We start from the raw sequence: 10,995 nt of genomic DNA, 5'->3' as shown, positions 1-10,995 counted from the left end.
CAGAGTCCTCAGGCTGTGGCCCCTATTAAAGACATGATGTGATAAGTCTGCCCTGGCCTATCAGACTGGCGTGGCAGGGTGGCTGTCCCAAAAGCACTTGATTTACTACCCATAATATTTTGATTAAAACATTGGTCTTATCTGGCACAGCCACATGAGGCAGAGACAAACCTGGTTTGCCGACAGCTTGAAATGTTGCTGTTTCCTTGGCTACCCTCAGGGATTAGTCCTCGGTCCAGTGCATTTCAATATAATTATCAATGATTTAAGGCAAGGTCTTTTTTTGATGATAAACTGCAGGTGGCACAGGAAGTGAGGGATGGCGGGTGCTGGGGGTGGCAAGTCACTGTCAGAGGGGGATCTGAATTCCCTGGCTAAGCACAGCTTAGGAAAGGGCACTTGAGTAACAGCCTGATGCATACTAAGGCATCTGATTTGGAGAAAACAGACCAGACCAGACTGTGTGAAACCAGAGGCCTGGGGGGATGTCAGGGTTGCTGTGTAATTATCTCAGTAGCCACTTTCTAGGGCAAAAAGAAGGGGCCAATGCCTTCCTTTGGAGATAAAAATCTCTGATGAGCAGAGAAGTGAGACCCTGCCTTGTGCACAAGGTAAGTTAAACTATCCTGCTGAAGGTAAGGTGGCCAAGCATGCCAGAAGATGGAAAAACTAAAACTATCCAGCAGTTGGAAAGTGGACTTTATGCCATGAGGCTGCAGGAGTCCATCCTGCTCAGAGTAGCACAGGGAGAGCAAAGGGGTAACTTGGTTGGTGTCAAGGGGTCATTTATTTTGCAGGATGGCTCGAGGAGCTGCACCAGATCTGGTGGTTGGAAAACGAAGGCTGTGGAACAGGGCCCTGAAGGAAAATGCACATTGGTGGGGAAGATAACATCCTACAAGGAATGGTCAAGTAAGGGTAGAAACCTTAGGGAAGCCTTGCAGGCATGAATATCCACCAGCACTGGTCTTCCCTCACCTCGCTCAAGACATGCATGCAAAGAGGCTCAGTTGGTTCCTGTGGCTCTGCCTGGTGTCAAGGGAGAAAGAGAGATGCTGTTTATTTCCCCTACCACAGCCATCTACCTCCAGAGAGAGGTGTTCCACATGGAACTGGACTTTATTCTAAAAGACCCAATTTCACCTGGTTTTGGAGAGCAGAACAATGCTCAGGCAGTAAAGCTGGATAGCAACTCCCTGCTCCTCCTCCAGTGATCACTGCTCAGTCCTGTGCTTCATTTTCCCATTAGGTTGTCCCCAAGGACCACACAAGGACACTTCCCTTAACACACGTTTTCTGAACATGCATGTTTTTGGCCCGTTTCCTGAAGTTATTCTGGATTTTTTCCTGAAGCATCAGAACAAGCTGCCAGTGGGGCTGGGCCAGGCAGTATCAAGAATCACAAGAGGGTTTCCCTGGGTCATTGTGGAATGTGCTGCAGCAGATTCTCCTCCCACTCTGCATGAATGAGGATCAGATGCACAGGTTTCTGCTGGACGTGTCACTAAATCTAATGTTATCTTGATTTGTTAAGCATTTTTTGGAGTTCATAGTGTAGTTTCTCAGTTAGCTTACCTTTCTACTGGAATGGGGGCTCCTGGAGTAGAGGGAGAGGCTCTGAATCCCAAGCATCACTTCCTGGATTGGCAAAGCCTTGGGGCAACTGCAATCCCACAACCTATGTGCAGGTGGGAAATGCACCTTTAAGTGCAAATTTGAGGAGTGGGGGGACGTTTTGGTCAACTGTTTTGCCAGGTGCATCTCCCATGTAAGGACCAAACAGCTGGGGTGAAGAAATCCAACATTTTCATAGGAAAAAAAAATAGAAAAAGAAAGCACTATTTAAACACAAAATATTCTTTTATTTGTCACTGAAGGCTACACATGGTCATTTCTGTCTGTTTGCTTGGTGTTTTTTTTTCTAGAAGGTATCTACATCTGCACTTATTTACAGCCTGGTTGTATTTACACAGTCAAGAATACAGTATTAGAAACACAAAGTATCGAGAAAAAAAAATTTCTCAAAAAATTAGTTCCAGACTTCAGGAAAATTATTACACAGGGTAATGACAAGAGTCTTCAGTGCTGGGCTTACAGATGCAGCTTTGATACAAAGTCCTCTTCTCGGCCGGAGCTGCATTAGAAGTCCTCTCACAAAATAAACATTTTTATTTTTTAATAGAAAAGTGTGATTCTTTGATTGGTTATTTCAACAATATCTACGAACTGTCCAAACACTTTATTTTTCTTTTTTGAAAGTTTTAGTGTTTGCTTGAACAGTTTCCATCTCTAAGGAAAAAAATTTATATATATATATATATATATGTATATATTTTTTTTAGTTAATTTTCATTTGTCGTCTTCTATGCTCCCCAGAAAGCACCGACCTCTGGAATGGGAGTTAACAGCTGAGCTATGTAACACTTGGCCAGGAACACAAAGTTTTATGGTAATTAAAGGAGAGTACAAAAGAAACACAGGAGATTTCCCTAGGGTGGGCTGAGTTGTTTTTGATTGGGGTGGCAGAGGATGGAAAACTGCCCCAGGAAATGTCCCCCAGGACATGCAATGGCCCTTCATCCAGCAGTGAGAAGGGGGTCCTGGACAGGGCCCTCCATGCCCCCGAGGTGTCTGAAGTTTGCTCTACAGTCGCAAGTAATTTTATTTAAATATATTCAAGAGATGAAAAAAAAACTACCCAAAACAAACAAACAAAAAGCAAACACAAGAAGGCTTTGGGTTATTTTTTTATTTTACAAAACTCATGAAAATTCTTTGGTGTAACGGGGGACTATTTAGTGATCATAATAAAATGAGTGATTATAATAAAAAGAGGTACTGAAAAAACTAGCTTGTCCTGTGGAGGACTGTAGCAACAGGAGCAAAAATGCCCCAGGCCATGCTCACCGTGGGATGGACGATGCTGCTGGCCACATGGCAGCCAGATTTTATCCCAACAAATGCATCCTGGCATGGAGGCACAGTGTTCATATTCACCAGGTCTGGCAGTGCCACCAGGGTGAGGAGATAAAGTGAGCAAGATTTAACAAGCAAAGCGATCTCCCTAGCTCCATTATTAATGTTATAGGCAGTCATTTCTCCTCCCCTTTTAAAAAGCAGCCATAGGACTAACCATGATCCCTGGCCCTGGTTTCAATTACGCCAATGCTGAATCAAAACAGACTGCTGTGCCGTAAATACGAGGGGGGCCCTCTCTGTAAATCGTAAAATTGAATTCTAAAATTTCATGTTAAGAGCCTTGTCTTTGCATAATGGATTGCGCTGCCATCCATCACGGTGACACTTACAAGTCACAGCTGAAAAAGTACTTTATTAGATTTTTTTTTTTTAACAATTTTGATTTATTCTGGTTACACTGTCTGTATAATAGACTGAGCAGAATTTCATGCCGGTCCCTACGCTCAATAAAGCAACTACAGATATATTACAGAAATCCCTCACTGTTCCTAAGTTACGGCCAAATGGTGTCTCAGGGACTGCTCCCAGTCATCTGTGTCTTCTAAACCTGAATCAAGCACTGGGCTCTTAATGACCTTCATCTCATCAGCTCTTGCCTGGTGTTGTTTAGCATTGTTGGCCCATTTTCACTGTGACTCTGATCAATAGCTGTGATGACAAAGATATGATGAGCTGCGTGACTCCCTCCGGTCACTGCTGCTTAATGATTTTTCCAAGTGCCAATGGCCAGTTGAAAGGGAAAAAAATAAAATAAAATAAAGATCTCAGAGGAAACAAATGCAGCATTTCTCATGATGCCTAATTAGTCTTGCTCCTCTCCCCCTGGGCTGGGTTCACAGGACGTTTTTCAGCTGCAGAGTCCTCGTGGCACTTCTTATGTTTGGATGCCACACCAAGTAGGTCCCATCACTGTCGTCCCTTGAAATGGAGCATGTTTCAGTACCAGCTCCAGCTACTGAAGACTTGAGCTGTTGCTCCTTATTGCTCTCACTGAGAGAGGCAGCCTCTGCTCCAAAGCACTGGATTTTCTCCTCTGAGCTGTGAGATTTGGTCAGGATCCTTCTCACCACTCTTTGAACCAGAGACAAGACCAGAGTTCAAAGTGAAGTTACACCCTTAGCATTTTGATGGGGACCTCCTTTTGGTGAGGGCTGAGTCCTCTTTTTGGGAGTCAAGAACAAAAATGACTTCTCAGAATCAAACCTTAAAGCACATGAGACTTAAAGCACAGTGACATTTTCCCCGGGAGATGGTCTGCCATGTCTTTTAATAGGCCTTTGAAACAGCATGTAGAGCAATTGTTGAGATGCTGGAGGGAAGTGTTGCCATCCAGAGGGACCTTGAAAAGCCAGTGTGGGGCAGAGTGGTGGGCCAGTGTGAACCTCATGAAGTTCAGCTGGGGCAATCTCAAGCACAAATACAGGCTGGGCAATGGATGGAATGCACACTTAGGGAGAAAAATCTGGGGGTGTTGTTGGGTGAGAAGCTCAATATCGCCCATCAGTGAGCACTCACAGCTCAGAAAGCCAAACGTTCCCTGGGCTGCATCACCAGCAGCGTGGGCAGCAGGGGGAGGGAGGAGATTCTGCCCCCTGCTCTGCCCCAACAGATCCCACCTGGAGTGCTGCATCCAGCTCTGGGGCCCCCAGCACGAGAAAGATGTTGAGCTGTTGGAGCAAGTCTGGAGGAGGCCACTAAGATGCTCAGGGGGCTGGAGCACCTCTGCTACAGAGACAGGTTGAGAGAGCTGGGGTTGCTCAACTGGAGTTGATTCTGGGAAGCCCCTAGAGACCCTTCCAGTGCCTAAGGGGCTCCAAGAGAGCTGAGAGGGACTTTGACAGGGACATGGAGTAACAGGACTATAGGGCATGGCTTCAAACAGAGAGAGTAGATTATGTATAGGGAAGAAATTCTTTCCTGTGAGGGTGGTGAGGCACTGGCACAGGTTGCCCAGAGAAACTGTGCATATTCCATTCCTGGAAGGGTTCAAGGCCAACTTGGATAGGGTTTTGAGCAACCTGGTCTAGTGAAAAGTATTGCTGCCCATGGCAGGGGGTTGAAACTGGATGATCTTTAAGGTTCTTTCCAACCCAAACCAGTCTCCGATCTTATGACAGGGGGTTAGTGCTATGGGATTTGTACCCAGGACCTTCCACTCTTATGGAAGCAATAAATTACTTCATGCCTGCACAGAAGCAAAGCAAGAAGGGTCAGGCAACCAGAATGGTCCCATGGGGAGGCAAAAGGGCCATCAGTAAAGTGGAAATGCACTTGGGATCCTGTAGAAAAAGCATTTTTCACTAATGAATGGGTGAATTTAGTGATTCAGGACTGAAAATGTTTTGCCATTTAGGTGAGGTGGAAAGCTTTCACAGAGGCTGAGGATTCAGGAATGTAGTAGCTGTCTGAACAGGTTTGTTCCCAGCATTAGACAGCCATCCCTTTTAAATTTTTGTTTTGATAGAAAGGACCAACATATACATATATATATACTTTTACATATATATTTTTTCCCCCTTTTTGACACAATGTCCATAGTTTCCATACTGGGTGCAGGCCCAGGAGAAGACTGTCATGGACCTGGCAGGCAGACAGGTGCAGTCACATCCCAGTGTTGCTTGAGGATGCAGAAAAATGCAACACAAGGGTCTTGCCCACAGAGTTCCAGGCTCCTGGCTCTGGGCATGCTGGACAAACATGGCGGGACTGGGAGACTCTTGGAAAACGGGTGAACTCCTCAAAGTCATTAGCTCATGTAATAACCTGAAGAGTCTGCGTAAGGCTGTAGAGGTGCCATCTCAAGCTGGCAGGGTTCCAGCAGGAATATTTTACACTCGAATCTCTTTTCTTGACTCCATGGAAAAACAGCCCATTTATTCTTGCACTGCACCTCTTAGCATTGCAACACATGGACGCAGATGGATACAGAAGCACCACTTTTCTTTGGAGCTGCTTGGAATGGGGCAGTGTAAATGGGAGGCACAATGAGCTCCCTCTGCTCTGTGGGTCTTCTACCAAGGGTTCATACCTTTTGACCCTGCCTCCTGCAGGTCTCTTTTCATTCCATTCATGCTGTTTGAGACACTCACAGCTGTCACAAGTTTGAGGTTTTAAGAAGGATTGGTCCCTGGTGTGACTTGGAGAGGGGGAAGCAGGGACCTGGACAGCACTGCCAAGAAAGTGCTGCTTCCTTTGACTAGGTGGTTACTGCTGGTTTGGCTAACACTGCCCCTGACCCCCACCTGTGCATCCTCAGGGCAACCTAGGCTTACCAAGGTCTTCCTACCAGCTATACAGGTGGCAATGCCATGGCCTTTTAACCATTCCTGGCAGGCAGCTGCCAAAGCAACTGCTCCCTTGCCAAAGCCTGGAGCAGGTCTGGCCAACACGTCTTCTCCCACCTGACTCTGCCAGAACTAGATTCCCTTTCCAGCTGCCTGTGGTTCACTCCTGCCAAAGTAATAAAGGTTGTGTGCTGCAAGGAGTGGTTCAGAGTACAACGGTGGGACACAGCATCAGCCTCCTCACCCTTGCTGCAAGCAGGAGAGATGAGCAGAAAATCAAACCCATACCATTGGCCATGGCCACACAGCCAAAGGTATTAGGGATTTGGAATTGGAGGAGGAACAGTCTGTTAGGGGAATTTCCATCCCATCACCTTCCTCCTGGCAAGCACCCGGGAACAGACAGGCAAGGCAGACGGAGCTGGCAGCCGGCTTCCACGGAGAAACCGTGAGAGCACCGGGGCTGCCACTGTTTCGCTGCTCGAGGACTGCATGGCCAACACACGCCCCTGCTGTATCTGGGGCTGAGATCCTGCAGAGGGGTGTCAGTCTGTGCTGGAGGATGGCAGTGGTGGTGGCATGAGTGCAGAAGAGCTGCCTCTGAGTACACAGGTGCATTGTAGGGCTCTGAGTAAGGAAACAGCCTTGGCATGGACTTGCACATCTCGGGTTATCTCTCTGCAGAACTGGGAAAAGCCAAAGTGGATGGAATAAAAAAAAAAAAAATCAGGACTGAGCTGTTCCCAGAGAGACACAAGAGAGTACAGTCAGGACACACACAGGTTTCAGTGTGATAGAGACACCTATCTTGGACCAGGGTTGGGCACCTCCAGCCAGAGCTCCACTGAGAGGTGGGGTAACACTTCTGCCTGCAGAAACAGCACAGGACTGTTTCAGGCGGGGAAGAGGATGCTGAGCTCATCTCCTTGCTCCCTTGAATTTCAAGGACTCTTGCAAATACCAGAGCACAGAGGTTATGTGAATAAAAATTACATTAGCATGCCGAGCAACTTTGTCAGCAGTTTCTTATTAAAGCACTTGGTCCTCTCTGTAGTGGGCATTTCCATTCAACCTCCCCCTCATCACTGCTAACAGTCAAGTGGGCTCTCCATTAAATTTGAGCTCATGTAAGAAACAGTAAGAGGGTTGATTTCAATATTCTCCTTCTTGTCCCACCACGCACAAGCTGTTACTACTTATTAAACATTTTAAAATCCCTGCTGCCAGAGTCCCCAGGAGACATTTATCTGCCATAGTCATAAATGACTTGCCAGCATGCTACTCCAAACTGCATTTTCCAGCCAATAAATACAAGCTCCAGAATCAGGAAAAGCAGGGTTTGGCTCTAATTTTCAGTGGTATGTCACTGGGATACTATAACTACTTTTAAATTCAAATCAGCTTCCTAAAAATTAACTGGTTTTATCAGATACAGCACAGTGGACTGTTAAACACATAGCCTCATGTACTGAAACACTATACATTTAATGAAGTTATGCCATTAGCAAATGTACAACATGGGTGCATTAAATCCACCTATAGAACAGCTCTATGTATGAGAGAGGATTTATTTTAGCTTTTCTCAATAGAGCAGGAGTCCCTTTTCTTGGCTTTTGCTAGGTTATTTAACTAAGACCAGGATTTGCGCACACACAAAAAAACCCAAAAAGTATCTACTCTCATAATGAAAAAAGACCGATTTTTTTTCTTCTTTTATTCCAGTTCAGGAAGGAAGAGAATCATCTTGCAAGGTAATATAATCAGCTCCTTTGCCTCTATAATCTACTTCTGCTCAGCAGGAGCCCCCAAAGAAACACTTTATGTCCCAAGTGAAACGTGAAAACTACTTGTAAGGTCCCTTTTGAGGCACATGATTTGGACGGTCACTTTCAGAGCATCAGAATCAGCGTTGTATTCCTTCTCCTTTCTTTCTGGGAAGAGCTCTCTGGAACGCCATGGGCTCCCCCTGTTCCAGGTGGAAGGCTATGTCCCTGCCCCAAATCAGAAAGGGTTAGGATGACACAAGTTAGCACAGACACCCATTTCGCACTTACACCTAAGGACGTACATTGACTCCCCACTTCAAATTCCTCACAAAGAGGGGGGAAAAGAAACAAAAAAACCCAAAACAAACAAACAAAAAAAAAAGGACAAGAGACAGTAAATTTCACTGTGATCACACTACGGCAAAATATACCTTCTGTTCATTGCAAAAAATGCATGAAGGCCAAATTAAAGCGGGAAAAAAGTATGTTGCATGAGTTACAGTGCAACTGTATTATTCCTTCTCTTTCTATTTTCCTCCCCCCGACCTTGTTCAGTTTAGAAAAAGGATTGAGTACAACACAGTCAGGTAAGTGGCCACAAAAGAGTAGCTGTCTTTGGCAAGAAGTCACCATATGGACCCTCTCTGTCACCTTCTGCCCATTTCGCTCTGTCTCATGAAGTGGATGTTGTTGGCGCTGTCTGAGAGTTCGGGGTACTGCTCCACTGAGATCACAAAATAGCCATCGTAGCCCTGTACCCGGCCCGTGTTTAGCACTTGTTGCTTCTCCCCTTCTGTCCACGAACGAATACCCTCCTCCCCATCCCGCAGTCTCTGCTGTTCCCGGGACCAAGCTTGGGTGACGGCGCGCTGTCGGGCCAGCTCCAGGACGCGTGCCTTCTCCTCGTCCAAGGTGGTCCCGTAGCGCGTGTTTAGACACAGTGCACCGTACTGGAGCTGGATGTCCGTGTAGCGTCTAGTCCTCCCACTCAGCACTGTGTTGATCTGGGACACTGTCACATTCACGCCGTTCTCCAGGGTCCTCCGCCCGCCACTGAGGCCCAGGATGGATAGGTCACCCTCTGACGGCCCCTGCTTAATGAAATAGTGTGTGTCCACCCCGTCGATGGTGAAGTGCAAGTTCTCCAGGTAGTGGGCGTTGTTCAGGATGGCCGCGATCCTCCGCCCGTCCTCGTTGGCCACGCTGATGATGTCAGTGGCCACACGCCCGTCCTTCATGGCAAACTTGACGCCCTTGCCAAAGATGGAGCCTCCAGAAGCAAAGTTCTTGTTCTTCTTGATGTGCCGGCAGCCCGCAATGCTGGAGCTGTAGATTTGTTCAAAGCGCTCCAGGGTGACAAAAGCCTTCAGCTGCTTCTGCACTTCACACTGAACCCCCAAAATGGACTGAACAGGGAGAGAAAGAAGAGAACAACCTATTAGAAAGTGAAACCTGATGACCCAACGGCATTATTAGGATGCTGGAGACCAGGAGAACATACTGGAAACATGTGATGAGGAGCTCCATTATTTTTTGCCCCTTATCAGATTTTTCAAAATTTTAATTCCTTTTCATGGAAGACACATGTTGGCCCCTTCTAATGCTCATTGTTTCTGTAAACTGAACTGTATTTAATCTCATAAATTGAAGGATGTAAAGGTAGAAAATGATATTTTTTGCCTCAGTGGTGTGGGGGGTTGAATTTGGATGCATAATTAGGTTGTGTTTCAGTGTTCTTCTGCATATAAGAAACAACTTGTCTTCTGCATATAAGAAACATGATGCTTTACCAAATGCTTTCAGATCTTCTGTGAAGTGTGGAAGTATTTCTAAAAGTGTTTCCTATTATAACTCCCATGTTCTAATTCCTAGTGCTGCCTTCAAAGGCCCTGCATGATCTGTATGACCCTCAGAGTGTCCACAACCTCTCTGTATTCCATTCCAGCCTGGCCAAAACTAAAGGAAGGCATTAAATGCAAAACTTATTTCCTGGAAACCTTCTACAATTTTCCAGGCTCCCTGAGTTAAAGCCAAACACACCTGATGCTCAAGTTTTAGCTTATACTGAAGCAAAACTGAGAGACAACAGCCCAGATCATTTTCAGTCCGGTCACTTTTGCAATACAAAGTCACTTTTGCTGTTAGGGTATAATGGAGCAAGCACACTACAAGTCAGCAGCTCATCATTACTGCAAAATGTTCTGGAAATGCTCCCATCAATTCATGGCAGTGCTGACTTCTTACAGACTCCTGTTCATGAACAATTATTTGCTCAAATTTCACAAAAGCAAGAGGATTCTATGACAAAACTCTCCTGGCACTGCCAACGGCTCAGTTCAATAATATAATGACACCCAGGATTAAAAATAGGCTACAAAGTTTACACCACTCCAATTATTTTGAGGAAATTAAACACCCATTAAGGTTATTGCCTTAAACTGTCCATGAACTAGAGATTCACATCCTGGGTGCAAGAAGACAATTCAGATGATGCAGGCACTTCAGTGTTGACCTCTCACACAAGACTTGTAACATGACAAATGAAGTGAAATAAACCTTCATTTCCAGGGAAGAGTCATAAAGTATTAAAAAAAAAAAAGGGATTGAGCATTGCAAGTTACTCAGAAGTTATGAGCAGTTTTGACTGTTAAAAGAGAAAACTATAAGGGAATAGAGGAATACAATTTTAAAAGCACATTTTAGGTTGTAGAACATTAAAATTCCCAGAAATTACTTTTGTTCAAAGTGTTGAGCAGGCTGGTGTACCTTCTCCATTTCCCTTTTTGATTGACAGCATAGCAGGTGGAGCAGGAACCAGTTTCCTACGAAAAAGCAGCTCTTTCTGGTTTTCTCCATCCTGCCTGTGGGGCATCTCACACATTCCCTAGAGAGCAATATAATTAACAGACTGATAGGGAGCCTAGCCCAGCTTCTCTGCCAATTGCACAAGTGCTCTAATTATGCAA

At 45.6% G+C, this 10,995-nt stretch overlaps 1 protein-coding gene across 25 annotated transcripts in view; it reads right to left on the bottom strand.

Moving 5' to 3' along the window:
- Window positions 1-1,836: 1,836 nt before the first annotated feature.
- TENM4 (teneurin transmembrane protein 4) overlaps window positions 1,837-10,995 on the bottom strand; it is a 1,559,611-nt gene continuing 1,550,452 nt past the window's right edge. For 16 of the 25 annotated variants that reach the window (XM_064409696.1, XM_064409697.1, XM_064409701.1 and 13 more), the window contains 2 exons: window positions 8,681-9,435; window positions 1,837-8,254 (listed from right to left, as the gene is read on the bottom strand). In XM_064409696.1, the coding sequence (XP_064265766.1) occupies window positions 8,167-8,254; window positions 8,681-9,435 (843 nt within the window). In that variant the 3' untranslated portion in view covers window positions 1,837-8,166. Of the gene's footprint in view, window positions 9,436-10,995 lie in introns of all 25 variants that reach the window. The other 9 variants (XM_064409706.1, XM_064409708.1, XM_064409709.1 and 6 more) reach the window with 1 other exon arrangement.

Source organism: Passer domesticus, chromosome 2 (assembly GCF_036417665.1).
Source record: "Passer domesticus isolate bPasDom1 chromosome 2, bPasDom1.hap1, whole genome shotgun sequence".
NCBI lineage: Eukaryota > Metazoa > Chordata > Aves > Passeriformes > Passeridae > Passer > Passer domesticus.
The sequence above is the reverse complement of the archived record's forward strand: the minus strand, read 5'-3'. Positions and strand labels throughout refer to the sequence as shown.